This window comes from Vidua macroura, chromosome 1 (genome assembly GCF_024509145.1).
Source record: "Vidua macroura isolate BioBank_ID:100142 chromosome 1, ASM2450914v1, whole genome shotgun sequence".
NCBI classification, from domain to species: Eukaryota; Metazoa; Chordata; class Aves; order Passeriformes; family Viduidae; genus Vidua; species Vidua macroura.
The window spans coordinates 40,076,728-40,096,717 of NC_071571.1; the positions used below are offsets into that span (position 1 = coordinate 40,076,728).

At 41.2% G+C, this 19,990-nt stretch overlaps 1 protein-coding gene across 1 annotated transcript in view; it reads left to right on the forward strand.

Annotated features, from left to right (window-relative positions):
• Positions 1-6,816: 6,816 nt before the first annotated feature.
• RBMS3 (RNA binding motif single stranded interacting protein 3) overlaps positions 6,817-19,990 on the forward strand; it is a 699,061-nt gene continuing 685,887 nt past the window's right edge. The window contains exons 1-2 of the mRNA XM_053978348.1: positions 6,817-6,920; positions 7,582-7,772. Coding sequence (XP_053834323.1) covers positions 7,593-7,772 — 180 coding nt within the window. The 5' untranslated portion in view covers positions 6,817-6,920; positions 7,582-7,592. The remainder of the gene's footprint in view (positions 6,921-7,581; positions 7,773-19,990) is intronic.

The window sequence follows — 19,990 nt, forward strand, 5'->3', positions numbered from 1 at the left end:
ACTTTCCTTTGGGCAAGGATGTGTCTTCCATTGTTATTTTGTGAGTGAATTACCAGTGATGGTGTCCAAGAAATACAAGTAGACAATAACCTATTCTTTCAAGGAACAAAAAGATGTTCTTTTTGATGCATTCATCTTTCATTTCTCTTGAGTTTGCCATTCAGAGTCAGAAAACTGTTTGCAGGGTTTTTAATTTTCATCAGTTTCCTAGGTTTTTGCATCTTCTAGTCTTCTCATTTCCTCATTAATTTGCTTCACTATTGTATTCACTAATACTTACTCCTGCAAATGTCTATTTTAAACTCTGCAATTCTGAATAGAAAAATTAAAAAAAATATTTTTCAGGTTGGTTTTTGAAGATATATGATATATATCATATATCAGCAAAAGTTTCTTTCAAATTTTTACTCTGTGGATTTTTTTTCTCTATAGCATCCAACAAAAGCCGAAATAATGAACACAATGGTTTTAAAATTGAGGAGAGATTGCTAGGTCCAAAGTATAGATATATTGAAACTATTTATGGAATTTAAAAATATTTTGGAAAGGGAAACTTCTGGATTTTGTGTTTCCCTTTCAGAACCATATCCTTTATTTCACCTTGTAGTTGTAAAACTGGCATCAAAACAGGTTTATCATAGGCAGAGACAGCAAAGTCAGACTCTTTTCTAAATATTATTTAAAGTGTTGAAGACTATACTGTTTAAATACATAGTCTCTGTCTCATTGGATTCAACCAGTTGCAGGTTAAGGCCTGAATATAGTGGACAAAACTGGAAAATCCTGTACTCAAGTCCCTGCATTTGAATAGAAGAGTAATTGATAATGTATACACTTGTTATCAATTCTTAGCCTTAAGAAGATGTGATGAATTGTGTTCAGTCTCATTTATGCTTAACACTTTGGTGTTTTCTACTCTAAGAAGCTTGATGAGTTTGAATGTATTTCCAATCTGCATAAAGGGCAAGGAGAGAATGGGGCATATCTCAGCAGGACCAGAGAGCAAGCAGAACTTGAAAGAAATAGTCAAAATGAGCAGTATGCATTAATTTAAGAATTAAAAGCAGAAACATTTTTAAAAAGTGAGTTTGTGCATATTGTTTTTACAGATACCACCAAATGGATTACTCATCTATTTCCATCATCAAGAAAAATTTCCAGACATCATTTTGACAGTTTTAAACAAAACCCATCATCCCAGCTCAAAACTGTATTTGCATATGTATATATGCAGTCTGCTATGAAAAAAAAAAAAAGATGCTATTAGCACATTGAGTCCTTATGCTTCAACCTACTACATGAGACAGAATCTATGAAAAGAGATTGGGAAAGGAAAAAAAAATCCAAGAAAAAAAGGATTGCTGGAGTTAAACATGTAATTGCTCTGGGCTTCTTCCTTATCCCATGGCATGTTCCTGTTCTGATGATGTTTCCCTATGATTCCACTGGGAATATCAGATATAAAGGCACATAGGAACACTCCATGGCATGGAAGCTCAGAGAGGAATTGGTGCTCCTAATACCTGCACTTGTTCCTCCAAAAATCTTCTCCACTTTACACAGCAGGGCTGTGTGTGGCTTTCAGATCAGCTGGTGAAGCCGAAATGCTGAAGGGCTTAGCCCACACATCATCTTGTCTCCATCTTTCCTTGTTAGTGTGACTCCAAACTTCAGTTCTTGCACACCAACCTTGGCTGCCACTGGAGATGTTCTATCCCGTGTAGAACATTCTCATGCCTCTGTCTACTTCTGTAAGTTTCTTCTCTAGCAATGAAGAAATAACATCCATTAAGAAATTATCTAGACAAATTCTTTTTCTGTTGTTTTAAAGCATCTCCCTTTTGTTTGTTTCTAAAAATTATTATAGTGACAAATTACTTTTTCTCCCAATTTCTAACTTAAGTGAATTCAGTAGAGATAGTCCTTTCCCAGGTACTGAAAACTACATCAAACTTTTCATTTTGACACAGATCCAGGCTTACCACAGGAGCCAAGAAGACTGCAGCATCACCCAGGGAAATAGAGATGTTTTCAGTGTGTGAAACAAATGTGGCTTTGCTGCCCACCCATTTCCCTCAGAGCTTCCTTTCTTCCCTTTGAGTCTTCCAGGTTAGGCCTTTTGTCCCACCCAGTGGTGTCCTGACTAGCTATGAGTCCAGGCAAATTCTTGGAAAAATCAGCACAAATAGCTGCTTCTCTTTCAACTTCACATAACACTTTTGAGGTGAATAAAGCCTTCCACACAAAAAGAAGAGATACTTGTGTGCTCAAATCATGATGCTGCCATGGAAAGTGAGTGCATGGCCATTTCTTTCATTGTCTTGGGCAGGGAAGATGAAGCTCTGGCTATGGCCAGAGAATAGTTTTGTTCATCAGTCATGTAGAATTTAAACTACAAGGAGCTATGTACATGTTTAAAAGTCATTAAGCCTATCAATTCTATTTTGATGGATTTCTAGAAAAGGAGATGTAGGAATTCGGTAGATCTCCCAAGGGTTAAAGGATTCTTTATTCCAAAAAAGGAACAGAGTTAAGTCTTTAAAGGTGTCAAAAATATCATTCAAGGCTTGAGTTGTGCAGCCATTCTTTGTGGTTTTGGGATCTGTGAGCAAAAATGTTGGAATGAAGGGGAGAAGTGAATTAAAATTGTAGGTAAAAAACTAGAAGATATGATGATTTTGAAAAAGTAGCTTGTAATGTATCAATATTCATGTGGACTGTGTAGACAATGGTGAAATTCAAATAGTATATTCACCTTTTATTCTCTATGAACATCCACAGCATATCTTTATATCCCAGTGCAATGTAATTGTTTTAGGATAGCATTTATTAAGCACATAAATTTATAGACTTCTGAGACAGAAAATACCAGCATAGATAGATCTCAAAAATTACAGAAGTCCCCAGGTTACCAAATGTTTGCTTACCTGCAGTAAAGTGCCTAAGAGGGCAGAAGCAGAGATCGATGAGTGGGAAAATGACCCGTTGGATATTTGTATTAGCCACTTTGAAGGGTACAGTATGAAGGGAATTATTGATAAAGTCAGAGCCTTCATGAGAAAGCAACTCTGTTTGCAACTCTTAAGTGAGAAATGAAATTGCCTAGAATGCAAGTTGACAGATAAGACTGTTGAGTGAGGCCCCAAGGAGCTTGTGCTGACAACAGGAAACCTTTTATTTGAATTGTCTAAGGGTGGTAAAAGGTCAAAATTATTCAAATGCTGAATGCAGTGGATAGATGAATCCTGAACCAAGATATTTGTGAGGCAGCAGAAAGCAAAATGCTCCAATAGCTGCATTTTTATAAAGATTGTGTAAATCTTGCAAACTTGTAATAGCCACTTTTGTACATTTTACAAGCAACATCTTCAATTCATCCACATTAATGTAAATGTAAATGTGCTTGAGAAAGACCTGAAAATATCTTTGAACATTAATTCTTATGTAAGTAAATATCAATAAATGCCTTAGTTAGTTTCTGAGCAGTTATCCTAACTACTCATAAGAGGTGACAAATTGTTAAGTGAAACAAATGACCAAAAGAAGAGAGGGGATAAATGTTCTTTTTAATCTGCTGCTGAACTACTTTATGATCTTAGGCAACTCATTTCATTTGTGCATGTCTTTCCACCATTTCTACCCTTATTAATTATAACTACATAGACTCTCCCTGCCATGTTGGTGCACAGTATGTTTTACTGTCATCTGATCATAACCAAGAATAACAAGATAAAAATTACACTGGATTCTAGAAGAAGTCTTTGACCCTTTCCATCAGATTGTTCCAATTCTTGGCCTGTAATTCAATTCATATTGTCATCACTCCCTAAGTTTAATTTTTTGAGCTAAGAATGTACTTGGTCATGAAATTCTTCCTTTTGCATTTTAGAACATTTATGTCTCTGGAGTCTATTTAGTCACCTACACCCATTTTACAGTACAACACACAACTGCAAAATATGCAAGAGCATGGAGGGTGTGTTAATGAGTCATAGTATTGATTTCACCAGCAATATTTTAATGCTGTTTCTCTTGAAAAATGTACAGTAGATCTGGGCACAGAAATCCTTAATATATGTTGTGTATGGTAATAGTCCATATTCAGTAATGCACTTTATTGTTCTATATAGAAGCTAAAATATATGCTGGTTTACCATGGTGCACATAAGTGAAAGATCCCTGCTATTCTTTTTCAGTCTGTCAGGACATCTGAGAAGCGTCCAACACAATGTTTTTTTCTTAGGAGCTCAGCCTATTTGGTGTGGATTGGCTTGCCCTCTAGTGAGACTTTCTGCTTTCTGCTTCTCAAATGCATGCTCTTCCAAGACTGTTGCCATGTGGTAAATTGCTCTGGTTCACCATTCTTCCACCTCAGCTCCAAATACAATTCTGTGGTTTTAGTTCAGTGTATGTACCAAGTAGGCTGAAGGTTCCAAAGCCTTTTCATTAGGCAGTGCTGATGAACTGTTCAGTTTTGTGGCTCATTGCATTATCATGGTCTGTAGTCCCATTCTTCAGAAGAAACACTGAAAAGATTGGAAGGAGGTCATGCTTTCCCATCTCCTCAGATCATGTTTTCCTGTCCAATCTGTTAGAGTTTCTAGATTTGTAGTTCCTGTTTCTATCTCAAATTGTGCTTGGCCTGGAGATCTTTATTTCTCTCACTGAGATTTGCAATGATTATTCATAACTTTACCTTAGCCTAAAAAAAGTATATTCTACTTAGAGTTCTCTAGAAATCCTTTGAATAACAACAATCAGGTTTGTGCAGAGCAACAACTGAGAGCATTGTCATGATGCATTGTTTTTAATAATTTTATTTTTGCAATAGAGTTGTAAATCTCTTGCAGCACAGAAAGATGGGGTAAAAAAGAGGAAGAAAGGGAAGTATGAAATTCAGAAGCCAGATGCAAAACTTTGTACTGACTTTCACATAGTCTAGGGCCTGATCTTTTCTTCTTATGTATGATCACCTTCACTTAAACTATCTCAGAAGTTTCTTTTGGCTTTGGGGGTTAAACTCTCTAGGATTAGGAGCAGAACTTTCTGAGTCCAGGGCCCCCACCTTTGGAATTAGTTTTCCTTGGTTCTCTGCCAATATCCAGCTCCAGTAATCTTCAGAGCGCATTGACAAATATTTGTACTTGGGTAAGTTTTTCTGTATTTTTAGGCAGCTTGGTTTTGCTTTGAATTTTACTTTGCAGTCCTTGAGATGGTAGATTGGGAATTGTTATTTTCTAACAGGATTATTTAGTATGACCCACCATGGTAAGTTTTCTATGTAATTTATCAGTTGTCTTTATAAATGTGCACTGTAGTGCCTGAATGAACAATATATTTATTTTCACTTTTATTTTGCCATTTTCCAACCTGTGATACTGGGAGAACTTTGACTGGAAAGCTCTAGAGGACAGAAGTTTGTTCCTTGCATAACTTCTCTGTGGAAGGAAGAAGACTGTGTCGGTGGACAGACAGGGGGGTGGCTTATCAGCTGTGTGGGCTCACTGCTTTGTTCTGGGCAATTCTGCCATCAAGTCCACCTTGGTACAAGTTCCGCAGCCATTGTGGCTGTGCAGCCTCCCCTCCAAAGTGCCTGTCTGCAGTTAGTACTCCTTTTTGTTCATGAGACCAGAACTGCAAGAGTGTCCAGAAGGTATAAGGCTTTCTACCCCAAAATGTAGCCTTTCAATAAAGTCTATTGCAATGATTACAAATGGGTGACTGCAAGTAGTCTGAAGTATTTGATTATAAAAGTTAATATATATGGCTTGATTGTCTAATTATTTACCTCAATTTTAAACATTTATGCTGGTAATTTCAGTAGAAAGGCTCCTCATTTGCACCAATCTGAGAAAACAGTAGGGACTGTAAATACTTTACATGCTTTGAGAATATTACAAAAGGATTTTTAGAGATGTGTATTTTAAAAATACAGCTTTGGTGTGACAAAGACTTTTTTTTCTCTATGGCAAGGTTAGCTCTTGCCCTTTGTCTGAATATATTTTAACAATAAGAACTGTTCAGGTTCCCACAGTAACAATACTGTTGGGGATAACACAACCCAAGGCCAGGAATAAAAGGGTATCATAAAGCACCTAATAGTCACCTGCTTCCCAAAATATCCTGGGACAGGTTCTCTCTTGGCTCCTGAGGATGTGGCCTGTGGTATCTCTGCAGAGTGGGTAGTCGCTGTTGCAGAGGTCAGTACATGCATCAGCTGGATGATGTATAGATCAGATCTTTGCACTGCAGGCTCTTAGGAGATCTTTCCAGTTAACTTCCAGAGAAGCTGCTCCTCAGGACAATGTGGTTTTATATTTAGAAGTGCAGACTGGTCACCTGATGGTGTCCTGATTTAAGAGTGATCAGGTCTGTGCTCACCATTCATCTCGTTGAAATGAAAAGGGAAATAGCTAAAGAGGTGGCTTGACTCTGGCACCACTAAGAAATTCTTGTTTTGGTATAAGCCACTCTTAATGAGATTGCATTTTTTTCCCTATCATGTCTAACTTCAGTCTGAGAAGGAGGATAACACAAAGAATAAAACTGTCGAGAGTGCACTGCGGTCACAACTGATTTAGCAGCTTACACGCGATTTTTTTTTCCTTTTCTCTTCTTTTATCTGTGTTGATAAAATCGGAGAGCCGGTGGCTAGCACTGATTTAGATTTCCAGCCTGGATTTGTTCCTGTTTTTCTCCTTACTTCAGTTCTCCTTGTGCAGTGCTGCGTGGCGCTGGCAGCCTGAGAGAGAGGGAGCTCCAGTCACACGCATAGACTCAGACCGCTGAGAGGAGATTAACATCAAGGAGCCCACATTTGCAATAGCGGGTGGTGCTGGGGGGAGAGGCGAGGGGAAAATAAAATAAAAGCAACAATCGGGTAAATGCTCCTCTCTTCTCGCCATCAGCACCTTGCACAGGTCTGAAATCGCTTGTTTTGCTTTGCTGTATTGCGCTTGCCTGGGCTGTGGAGGGAGGAGGGGGAGGGGAGGAAGGGGGAGGTTTAACTTTTACTTGACATTACCGGGTTATTGTCACTTCCCCCGTGTTAAACCCCGGTGGTTTCCCCTCGCCCCCACCCCCTCCCCGGGCTCGGCTCCCTCCAGTTAACTTTGTTCAAAGGGCTGCAGCCGGGAGGGCTTGTCCGGGCCTGGGACACAGATAGCGTAAAGTAAATAACCACCACAATTAGGCTGGGGCCGGGAGTTGATCTTCGTGGCGAGAGATCTGCTTAGTTAGCGTTTGCTGTTTCGGGGCGATTGAAGGCCGCCGTGCCAAGGACACGCACACGCACACACACAGACACACACAGTCACTCTTACACACGCACGCTGGATACAAAAGTCTGGAGGATCTAGGGGAGAATTGCAGCCGCCGGATCGGTGCAGCAGCCGCGGCCAGAGCCATGCGTGTCACGGCCTCCTGAGAGGGGAAAAGGAAGGAAGGGAGGAAGGAGGAAAAAACAAAAGAGAGAAAGAAAGAAAGAAAGAAAGAAGGAAAAAAGAAAAGAGGGAGAAAGGAAAGCAGAAGAAAGACGCGGGGTGGTGGAAAGTGTTTGCCTGCTTTTGTCTCGCAATACAGTGAACTGGAAGATGGAGATGGATGTTAAGGGAGTTTCTCCGTGCCCGGAGCCCATCCCCCCGGCGGCGGGGTCTGGCGGCTGCCCGCACCAGCGCCCGCACCACCGCGATGGGCAGCCCGCGGAGCCGGCCCCCGCCGCCGACAGCGGCCACCCGGAGCGGAGGCACGGCAGTGAGAAAGAGGACAAAAAGGTAGGTCCGCTCCGCCGCCGGCCGGCCGGCGCCGCGCCCGCCGGAGGGGCCGGCTGCCCGGGGCCGCGCTCGGCGGGGCGGGCGGGGCCGCTCCCGCTCCCGCTCCTCGGCGGCCCCGGCCGCGGGCAGCCCCGCGCCGCCCTTTGTCAGCGCGGCGGCGGGAGGCGGGGGGCCGGCGGCGGAGGTTGTCTGAGGACACGGGGGCGGCGGGGCGGGGAGCGCGGGGCCGCCGCCGCCGGGCCCGGGGCGCCGGGCATTGTTCCGCCCGCCCGCCCGGCGGGAGCGGCCCGGGTGCCGCCGCCAAAGTTTAACCTCACTTCGAGGGGCCGCGGCCGGCCCTTCCCGGGGCCGCTCCCCTTCCCTCCCCGCGCCTCGCCTCGATTTCCAGCCGGCGGCGAGGGGCGAGTCACTTGGGGGAAGGAGCCCGGGCGCTGTGTCCCTCCAGCCCTGCTGTGTCATTGCGGACCGGGGGACGGCTGCTCGCTGCCGAGTGAGAACCTGCGGGTGACTGAGTTGAGCGAGAAATGGGTCAGATCGCACCCTTTGGTGCCGATGTGGCTGCTGCTGGGAGAATCGGAAAGTAGGGAGGATGGGATAGAAAAAGGTTGCCATTAAGATAATGTCAGCGGAGTGCATTGATCAGTGCTTTTGTCTGTGGGCACTGTCTTCATTCATTTTTCTCGGCATGGGTTTGCTAAACTGAAGCCGATGAATTCTGCTGTGTCTGTAGGTCTGTGACAGGCAGAGACTGATAAATGTGTAAGTTTCATCGTAATTCGGTGATGGTTGCAAGGTGTGATCCGTGTGTGCTAGACAGTAAAACACATCCGTTTATATTTTATTGAAATACGAGTAATTATCTGAATGCACAGATACCCCCAAACAGATTATAATCCTAGAGTAATGTAAAAAAGAAATGTTGGCTTGTACTGGATTTGAGCCGTGTTTCTTCAACTAGTTTTACTATAGTTTGGTTTTGTTACAAATGTGTAAGAGAACAGTAACACAATGAAGGAATGTAAGCGAGCAGTGCAATAAATCAATGCAACAACTATGTTACACCACATATCTGCATGACTAGTACTCCAGTTGTCATGAGAAAGATTTCTCATGTTGTATTTTTTAAAATTTGTATTTTTAAATGTAGACTACGAGTTTTCAGCATTTGCCTCTTACACTTTTAGGTTTGTTACTGTTTGGTAAAATATGTGCTATTGTTTTAATTAAAAGAGGGTATCCATGCTGGATCATTTAAACAGGGCCTGTACAGTTTAAGAGGGTGGATGCAAGGGCTTTATTTTCAAAATGGTAACTGGTGGTTTACATATTGTGATAGATGAACACAGAATTCCATCCCCTTTGAGTTTATGAATATTTAATTCTGTCGTGGCTGCATGTTACTGTACGTAGCTGAATGATTTGTGTGTGTATGATTCTTTCTAGGATCTCTTTCATTGCACTATGCTACTTACTAAACTTAAAATTATTTTATTTCAAAATAATTAAAATGTAGAGCCAAGGTTGCCATTTACACATGACTTCGTTTTGCCACTGCCTCAAGAATTTTAAAACCCTGCCATCAGCAGAAATCCATGCTCAATAATTACTTTCTGATGTACCACACAGTCTAATGTTTTACCAATCATGGACATGAGGAAGGCAAAGAAGGTGTGACTCAAGGTGAATGAACACCAAAGAAGGCCTGATTCTCTGTGGTGTGGCTAATTAATGTGTTTAGACGATTCAGGATTGCACTCTTATTCTCTATCTGCCAGCATTTTCTGGATGTGGAAACAAAAGTACTACCTCTTTTTTTTGTTTTTGTTTTTTTGTTCTATCTATAGCCATGCTAAAGTACTGTGATATATTCCTCTTTTTTAATTCCACTATTAGCTTTTCCAAGTTTGCCATTGCCAAGGTTGTTGCAATGACTAGCTTGTATTTTTGGGATGTGCTGTGATATTTCAAACCTCTCTAAATGTATGTATCTTTTCTGGATGCTGTCCCAGGACAACCAGTACTTCTTATTAGTGCAGAACTATTTCAGATATCTGGTTAAGTACTGGCAACAGAAATATAATGAGAAGGGGAAAAACCATTAGAAAGATAGTAAAATCCAACACTGTTGTGAAAAAAACTCAAGTCAACTACAAAAATGAGCTCAAGCATTTCTGGAAATATAATCTAAGAACTTTCTAAATTGATTGAAATAACTGTACCGCCGTTCTTTTGGTCCTTATACAAACTTCCCAGGCACACTGATACTTGCTGGAAGTGTAAGCACTCTACATGGAAATTGTAAAGGAAATTAGAACCTGGATTCCTTTCAGTGTGTAATTATGACTACCTAAATATTAAGACCTTGCAATGCCTCCTGATTTCACTGTCAGATTTGCTTTTGGGGATCATGCTTCAATTATAAAAAAAATCTTATATTTAATAATTGAGCTCCATTTCCAGTGGACATAAAAAGAGTTTTACTTCCATCTAAAAGGAGCTGGGTCAAATTTATATTCTAATAAGAGTATTTTTTGTCACTGCCTCCAAAAGGAACATCAAATTAACCAAAGCAAGTATTTTCCTAAGTCTGTGGAATTTCAGTAGAAGATACTACCATAGTCTCACTTACATGGATACTGACGTTTTTTTCCCTGCTGTATATTAGTTTGTTTGTTGTTGAGCTTCAATAAAATTTTGAAATGTATGTAATTTGAAATATATCCCACTGTCTTCAGCTGGGATGCTGACATGCTGGATGTGTGCTTAAGTGCTTTGTTGGAGGAAGAACTAGGTTACTTTTCATATATCTTTCTGTTGAGACCATCTCTGACTGATGTAGGAGAATAGAAATTATGAAGATTGACTTTATAATTTATTAAGTATACAGTACTTGGTGCTTTAAAGCCTAGTTGCCATTTGGGTGGGAGAAAAAGAAGCACAAATAGTAGAATGCAAGATTTAGAAAGCTAATAGGCTGAATCTATGTGGATACTATTTTTTCTCTTAAAGCAAAACACATCAAAAATATTTTTCAACACTCCTACAATGTTTTCTGTTATTTTAGTTAAAAGCATATAGGTCTAATCCTATATACAGAAGCATGTTGACGTTCTCCAGTATGGCAAAGTGAGTGACTGGGGGAGAGAACAACCTGCAATTCTGGTTGTTCATTCCTGGCTGGAGGTGCAGCTGATGCCTGTGACAAGTTGTGTGGGTGGATTGTCACACCATCTTGCCACTCCATGACTTGGTGCCAACGGATCCAGGCCCCTAAATTGTACCAAGGAGTCTTTCCAGCTTATCCTGCAATGATTGCATCTTTACAAGGATCAGCACATGGAGCACTTTGGGAGTAGAAGGCAGCTTTGCAGTTCCGTTGCAAGCTGGTGACTATGGGTGAGGTTTATGACAGGATGGGTAGAGTTTTCCCAGAGGTGATACCCTGAGCCCTGAGCTAGGACTTTCAAGCCCTCAGCTACAGCCAGTCTATTACAGTGTTTCCATTTTCCAAAGCCCCCAAGCTCTCCAAAAGTTGGTCTGAGGTATGGATTTGGTAATGTAATGTTTCATACTGAGGAGGACTCCTGTAACTCTGGTATGCACAAATCATTTAGTACAAATGATCTACAAGCACCCCCAGAGCTTTTGCTTTATACCTGCATTCCAGATATAAAACCATCTGTGAAATAGCTCCAAAGCAAAGAACTTTCTGTGCATTTACATGGAAATGAGCACACTGAGGTTTTAGCAAAACCAAGCTTATGTGGGCTGGCTACATTGTATTCTGGTTCACAACCAAATTGCCGGCATTTGATGCAAGAGTTCTGAGGTGTTTTGTGGTCTTTTTTGTATGTTATTTCCCTGGATGCTCACCTGTGATAGTGCTGTGTGATAATGGCACCCAAATGTGAGCTTCTAGAGGGGAAAAGCTGGTTGCTTTGGGGAAAGGCACTTGGTATTAACTTGGGAATTCTGTTCTGCTGTACACATGATCTGATCATCAGTCTCTGAAAGCCTTCTGCTAGCGTATTTACAAAAATACTGCTATGAACTATACAGTGCTTGTTCACTCATCCTCCACAAGCAGTAGGTCAGGAATAGTGGAAGACACTTCAGGGGAATTATTTTTTAATGGTTTCTCTTATGTATTTAGTTATGTTTGACTTGGAAAGCCAAATGTTACTGTGAGTTTACATTTAGGGAGAGAAGGCTCAAGAAATGCAGTTTATGCTTGAAGCATATGGTGGGGATTCTTTCAGGGGGTAGATCACTCCAGTCTCAAATCAGATGTGCTTATCTTACCTTAGGCAGTTCCATTGTGAACAGAAGAGGAGTTGTCAACCACTGTCGTGTTTCCTGCAGATCTGATTGAGTTTTTCTTTGCCAGATAATCTGGACCCATCCCATTGAGCAATCAGAAGTTAAGAACCAAAAGCTGAAACTGAAATCAGTATGGGGTGTGTGGGATGAAGAAAGCATAAATAGAGAACGCTGCTGGTTGCTGATGGTAGCAGCTTCTCCTGATAATAGTGTAAAATGCACCACCTTGTATTAGTTGGAGTTTCCAAGTACTGAAAGCTTTGTGCCAAGTGTATCATGGGCTATGGTTCTGCCAAGATGCAATGCAGGCATAAATAATCAAGGTCAAGGTATGTATAGATGGTCAAATTCTTCAACACACAGATATGGCAGAAAATTATACTTGTAGCTGTTGCTATTCTGAGAGTTTGATGTCAGACAGAAATTCAGGTGTATGCTTAAAGTGAGGACAAAGCTGGGGAATAATGTGTCTTTGTCTAAATCATTGGTAAGAAGATTTCAGTAATCATTCCCCAGCCCAGCAACATCAACTCTGTCTTTTTCAGATCTACTCTAAAGCACCTGTTCTTTATTCTTAAGTTGTTCCTGTCTGTGCTGTGGACCATCGTGATATTGGTATTGATCTGCATAGTTCAGTTTCTTCCTGATGAAGTGGTCTGAAAAAAAGTCTGCACCCTGTTCTTCCAGAGTTCCCAGAGCCTGGTGGCTGCCTGGGTGGTCAGCCTGACCCAAAGCCACAGACCCAGGGTATTCTGAGTCCCTCATATTCAGATATTTATCCTGCACATTCCCAGATTACAGCTCTGGGCCAGGCTAACTCATGACCATATGGAGAGACTCTTGGACATGTGTTCCTGGAATGGCTGCCCAAAGCCAGAGCGCCTGCAAGGTGCCTCTGGAAGGGAGCTTTATATTGCTGATGTGGGCAGCAAAGCTATTAACCCTGCCATTAACCTGTTATGATGGGCAAGACCCAAGAGCTATCTGCTTTGAAGAGACTAAGTAAAAAATTCAGATTAAAAAAAAAAATCAAAAAGAGGAAATTCACTATGAACTGAAAGCCTTGCTTTGCAGGCTGGTCTACTTCTGCATTTTGATGCATTTAATGTATCTGCCTCACTCTTCTTTCTAGTGAGAAAATGAATCCTTAGATGAACCTAGGATTGTGCCTCTCTTACAAAATTAAGCAGATGCAAAGAAGAGAGAGAAGGAGATAAACTGTTAGCATCTGAAGTCAAGAATAACAAACTCATGTTCTATTAGACATCAAAGAATCCCAAAAGGAAACAAGATATTGGGAACCAGACCTCATCATTTTTATATCTCCAAAATTACTTCTGCCTCGTATTTTGGGAATTCCTTTTACTGCATGACCAACACGCAGGTCAAGGGTGGCGATTCTCCCCCTCTGCTCCTCTCTTGTGCACCCCACCTGGAGCACTGTATCCAGCTCTGGTAGACCAACATAAGGAGGACATGGAGCTGCTGGAGTGAGTCCAGAAGAGGCCACAAAGATGATCAGAGGGCTGGAGCACCTCTCCAATGGAGACAGGCTGAGGGAGCTGGGGCTGTTCACTGGTCTGGAACAGAAAGCTCTGGAGACCCTAAGCAGCCTTTCAGTGTGTAAAGGAGGCCTACAGGATAGCTGGAGAGGGACTTTTTACAAGGACATGGAATGACAGGACAAGGCAAAAGGCTTTAAATTGGGAGAGACAATTTTAAATTAGGCATTAGGAATAAACTGTGTGGGGGTGAGGCACCTGGAAGAGGTTGCCCAGAGGAGTTGTGGATGCCCCATGCCTGGTTGGATGGGGGTTTTAAGCACTACAGTATAGTCAAAAGTGTCCCTACCCATGGCAAGAGGTTTGGAACTAGATGGTTTTTAAGATCCCTTCCAACACAAACCACTTTAGGATTCTATGATTCTATGATACGAGAAAAAATCTTACCTGAAGTAGATGTCAACAGTAGGACAATATTATTCTTACACTAAATACAAAACGCAGCACTGTACCAGCTACTGAGAAGATAAATAACTGTATCCCAGCATCTGGAATGTGGAGAATGTGGGTTTTATGTTAAAGCATAAAGTTGGAGAGTGAGGAAATGACTTCTGTGATTTGCCTGTGTCTGTGTTAAAACAACACACATGATAGTGCATGTGAATGATTCTTTAAAATTTTACCCAATACTGAGATTTCTGAAAGAAGAATATGCTATTTAAAATAGTTGTCCTCTCAAATAAATTGTATGAGAAATGTTTTGGTGAAGTTTACTGGTCTTGCAGCTGTTTAAATTTTTCATCCAACTGATCAATAAGTGGATGAAGCTTGAAAAGGTGATCAAACTCTGGTTCCTGGGGTAAACATATTCATTGTAATAAAGAGATTTCATGAAAAGTAAATACTGCTTAGAGTTAATACAAAGTGAAATTAAGTGCATATGTAGTTGATTGGGTAACAAATCCAGGGACATAAACAATGAACATCATGGGTGGGAGCTGAACAGTGCTCTTGAATCATCGGCAACACAACCACAAGGTTTGTATGCAGAAGACACAGAACTGACTCTGTGGTTAAAGGCAGTTCGTCTTGTCTGCAGAAGGGTTGTGAGGATTCCTATTTGGAGGAAGATGCAGCACTGAAAAGGGCTTTGTTATCGCCTCTTGAGCAGCTGGGACGTTGCCTTGACTCAGATGTAGAGGTATGTGTTCATGCCTATGTGCCGAGACTGGAAAGCAGTCCTATTCAGGACTGCATACGACAGCTCAGAGCTTGGCCAGTGCATGGCATATCCTTCCCACTTAAGTAGAGCTTGTTCTCAAAAGCCCAGTATTCACAGGAGCTCCTGGCCAAGAGCTGAGTGCCAGCTTGTAACAAATCTGAGGCTTCAAACAATGGATAATCAATGAAGCTAGAGATGAACAATGCCCATGTTGTTGCATGCTATTCCCAGTGTTTTCCTAGATGCTCACAGTGTTTTTAGACCATCTCTATCTGTGGTAAAAACTTACTGTCTTGTGCTGAATCCTTACGGCACAGCAATTTTTACTAGACTGAAGTTTCAGTTTACTTAATTGCCTAAGCTAAGAGAGATGTATAGTTATTGATGTGTGAAGTGGTTCAGTTTTCTTTGGTTCCATATTTGGTTGTTCTCTGCCTGGCTGTAGCCATGCTGCTTATATAGTGACTGGGATTGTTTCCCAGCACCTTGTGCTAGGTGGATTTTTGTACTGACTCGCTGCCAGTATTGTCCGGCAATGGTATAAAAAGTTGCAGAGTCTTAGTAGAGTTATTGTTTTCTAACACCTTGTCTCTGAAAATACCCAAATAGTAAAGAAAATGGGACTACAGCTGCAAATGGGAAAAGTAACAACAGGACCACTGATAATAATTTCCATAAAAGTAGGGATCAGATCAGGTTTTAGTGTGATGTTTAAATGTGTAGAATGAAAAAAAAAAAAAAAAAAACCCCAAAAAAACAACCCCAACAAAAAAAAAAAACACAAAAAACAAAAAAACAAAAAAAAACCGCCAAAACTGGATCTGAAAGGCAATGCAGATGTTCATATTCTACAATAGTTTCTTTCCTTCCTCACTGTCATCCTTTCTGCATGGTTCTGAAATTCTCCTCTGCCTATAACAAAAATTTCTGTTTTATTTCAATTCTGCACTTTTCATTCTGTGATACAGGGGCAATATACATTGTTTCAGGAACTCTAGTAACCAGTGCATCTTAACTGGGATAAAACAAGACATTTGGCTCATAGTATGGACAAGGACAGTCATGTATAAAATGTGTTAGACAGCCATGATTTACTAGAAAAAGTGTAATTCTTCCATGCCTAATGGCTTCTGCCATGTGTTTAAATACAGCTGTTATTTTAATTATATATTATATGAAGACCAATCCTGTTATAGAAGCAGAATAGGAATAGTTTCCTTGACTGAAAAGCAAGTGTTGGGTGAATCAAAATCACAGACTCAAGCCACAAAGCTTGGTTAATACACTTAGTGTTCCTGGGCTTCGGAGTTCATTCCATTGAACACCTTGTCCTATGGTTACAGAGTTTGTTGTCTCCAAAAAGCTATTTGACATAAGTTATTCAAAGTGATAATGTGATCAGCAAGTGCAGGGAAAATAAAGGCAATATTCCCCCCTTTAGTTCTAGACCATCTGCAAAAGATTCTTACAATTGATTGGAGAATTAAATGAAAATACTGTGGAGCCCATGCCTGTTCCATCAGCACAGAGTCTGTGTTAATTGATTTCAACAAGTGCCTCAAGCACCACTGGCATCTCCTTTTTGCTATTACCCAGGGATGGTTTTCTCACTGAGGTTATTACTGAGTCTGTACTGATTTTTAGGAGACCATAGCAGAAAATCTGGTTTCGGATCCAAATTAACATACTCAAGGTCTTTGTGGAAAGGGAGTTAAAGAGCTAGTATCTACCAAAGATAACTTTTATGGGCTATTATATTTAGCAGCAATTTTGTATTCAACATAGTATAAATAAATAGGCATTGTGCTTTTCTGTGGATTCAAAAAGAGTAGTTTATTGCCTTGAGGTAGTTACTGTGTGAATCAGACATGACACAGGAAGGGTGACTACAAGTCCTCAGAGATGGGCAGGTGAGCATGATGTGTGGAGGTAGGTTGTAAATAACGTCTGCTCTTCAGGTGAATTAATAGTGAGAGGGAGTTGATGTGGAGGGGCAGAGAGGGAGTAGCTGGAAAGCTAATTGAAAGCAGTAACTTTTGAGTTGGGCTAGAAGAGAGAAGTTTGTAAGGGTTGTGTTTTGAGGCAAAAGAGCTTTATGAAGTATGCACTGGGTCCATGTGGAGTTAAGGAAGCACACAGCAGAATTCCTCAGCGTTCGCAAAATGCCTGCTGAGGCTTCACAGACATTGTACAGTGCCCTGGTTAGCCTTGTTAACTTTACTGAGTGTGCTTCGAGAACATGCAGACTTTCAAAGTATGGGAAAAACACTTTTAATAATTAATTGGCTTACTCCCTCCCACCTATTGTTTCATATCTAATAAAAGGCAACAGCAAGCCATTGCTAAAGAAAATAGATACAATAATACTTAGTTTAGTTTGGTTTGAGATATGACAGGCTAAAAAGGATCTCCCCAAATATCTTGGGACTTAAATAATCCCCATTTTTTTTGTCCTGTCTTATTTCTCCCATCATAGGATATGCTCTTAAACTAAATTTTCCCCGATCTAGTAAGTGGTTTTGGGAAGATCAGTCCATTTATAGAGTGCTTCTATATGAACTAATTTATAACTGGAAACATGTTTCAACTTTACTATGTCAGGGACATGCTGAAATTTCCAAGTGATAAAATGACTTTTTCCTTAAGCAGAGCAGCCAGCATCCGCATTATCATCTACATCCTTGCACACATGGTGTGGCACAGGAAATGACACACCATTATCAGATGGCTGTTAAGAGGGATGCAGGGAAATGGTGAGGTTGCTGGCATGGCCTCAAAGACAGACATCCACAGATGTTCTGTAGTCACTTCAGTGCATTGTAGTTAAAAGGTGCCTGTTGTGTGCTTCGGGAAATTTTTGCTTAAACAGAGAACATTAAAGTTTGGAGGAGGTCATGAATATCTTTCCAAAGGGAGAAGGGAGGTGCAGCAAGTTTAGAGGGAAGGAAAGCCATGCAGGTTTTCAAGAGGAGCAAGGCAGCGAGAAAGAGTCAGACTTCATCTGCCTCCCACAGCAGGGAGGTGACTAATGCGGTGTCACGTGCTGTTGTGGTCTTATGCAAAGCATAGACTTGTTTGACCTTAAAATGGGATCCAAGGGTGCCACTTCTTGAACTTGTCAAGAGGACATACCCTGTGCAAAAGATTGATGGGTCAATTCAGAGAGAGGCCATGTGGAGGTTAGAGCATCAGAGATTGTCAAGGTCAATGTGTCTCAGGGAGTCTTTACAAGAAGGGTTACACCGCAGCACTGTCGTGAGACAGTTGGCCAGATCAGCATCAAAACTGGGATCATCGTGTGCTGGGAAACGCTGCTCGAGGCAGGAAAAAGGCTCTGTGCTCTCTGGTCTGCTCTCTGTTCTGCATGTTTTGCCTGTTGGTAAGATTCAACAACTTTCTGTCTTCAGGCAGTGTTTCACAGTCGTATGCTTTTGCATGCTGCTGCAGACAAAACAGTCACTGAGGTCTTCCTAACCAATCAGGTGATGGAGTCACACTTGTACTTAATTGCTGCTGTTTTAGAGTCAGACTTAGCTCCTCACAGCAGGTTATCTGTTTGGTCATGCTATCCTATTGACTGTGGTATTATTCCCGGTATCCAGAACTATCCACACTGCCCATGTTTGTCTGCAGATTCAAGCAAAACCCATGGAAAGGTGTCATTCTACAACGTCAGTCTGCATTTCACAAGTGACTGTGCATGTTACCTGTGATCATAGCATGACACCTCTCAGTCACACACACACATCTGATGGTAGTAACTGGAAGAAACTAGAGACAGTAAAGTCAGGAAACCATAGCTAACAAGTGCTTATGTGTTATGTACTGTGTAATATTAAGAACTAGGAGCAGAAAGACACAGTGACACAACAGTTAACAGGGGCCTAAAGCATTACTGTCTTATTTGCTGATAGAGATGACTTGTTTCTCACCTACACAAAGGAAAATTATAGATGAATCTGTCACAGGTAGAACTTTTGCCATTTTTAAGACTCAGGTCAGTGCAGTTACACCTGTTGACACACAGTTCTGTGGTATCAATAGTCTCAGCATACAGTGTGGTCCTTGTTTTGTCATACATCTGTGGCAGAGACTGTCACAGCTACCCAGAACACTGTGAGAAGTACAGAAGTTCAGTAGCCAGGGTCAGGACCCCTGAAAGGTGATGTGGAGATCACTGCAGAGAATTTAAAAGGTGAGCTACCAAATGAAAAGTACAGAAATGAACGGTGCTAAGCCACCAAGCTACTCTGTGCACAAACAGAAGTGTATGTGTTGTGCAGAGTAAAGGCAGAAAATGTTGAGCTCTTTTTCCAACTGACACTTGTTATGTTATCATGGTGCATAAAATAATGGGGGAGAAGCATACTTACAGCAGTGAAGCAAAAATAATAAAACTCATATTTAAAAGCCAAACCAGTATAAAATGCATAAATGCACCAATGGGATCTAGTGATAAATTTTAGAGGCTAAGTTACAGGAAAGAAGAACAAGGCAGTTTATCCTTTTCCCTCAGTTAGCAAGAATGAGGGAATGCGACCTGCTTGTATGGCAGGCCACTGCTTGATCTGTAGTATCTGGAGGCACATTCACCATAGGTAAAGTACTATTACCATACTCCATTTGTGCAGCTGGTACTGGATGCCAATGCAATACTGGCCACAGAGAGGGACAAAGTCTTACTTCACATCTGTAGTCTGTTATGGTCCTCTCTTCTGATCTCCTTCCAAACCAGTGCCAGAGTGTGCTGGCAGTGCTCCTGCGGACTCTGCAACAGAAAACAGAGACTACACCCTTGCCATCACTATTACTGTACCTCTCTGACGGCACTTCAGCATCAGCCCAGAAGTGTAAGGATCAAAAGGACTAGTAAATTATTAAATTTAAAAACCACAGGGTTTGGAAAAATGATTCTAATAATCTAGCAACATCTTTAAAGCTGAGATCTAATATTTGATTTCGTGTAGGCTAAGGACAAATTTTGTGCCCTACTGACAAAGGAATTTCACCATGTTTTTCACAGGCATGTTATATTTTACTGTCTTTAAATGATTTTTGACCAAGTAAAACTTGTTACGAGTAGAAACTATGCATGAGGGAGTTGAGAAGTACGAATTGTTTAAAAAAAAAATCCAGAGGAAGGTGTATTAGCAGGTTAAGATGGGGTTAGATGT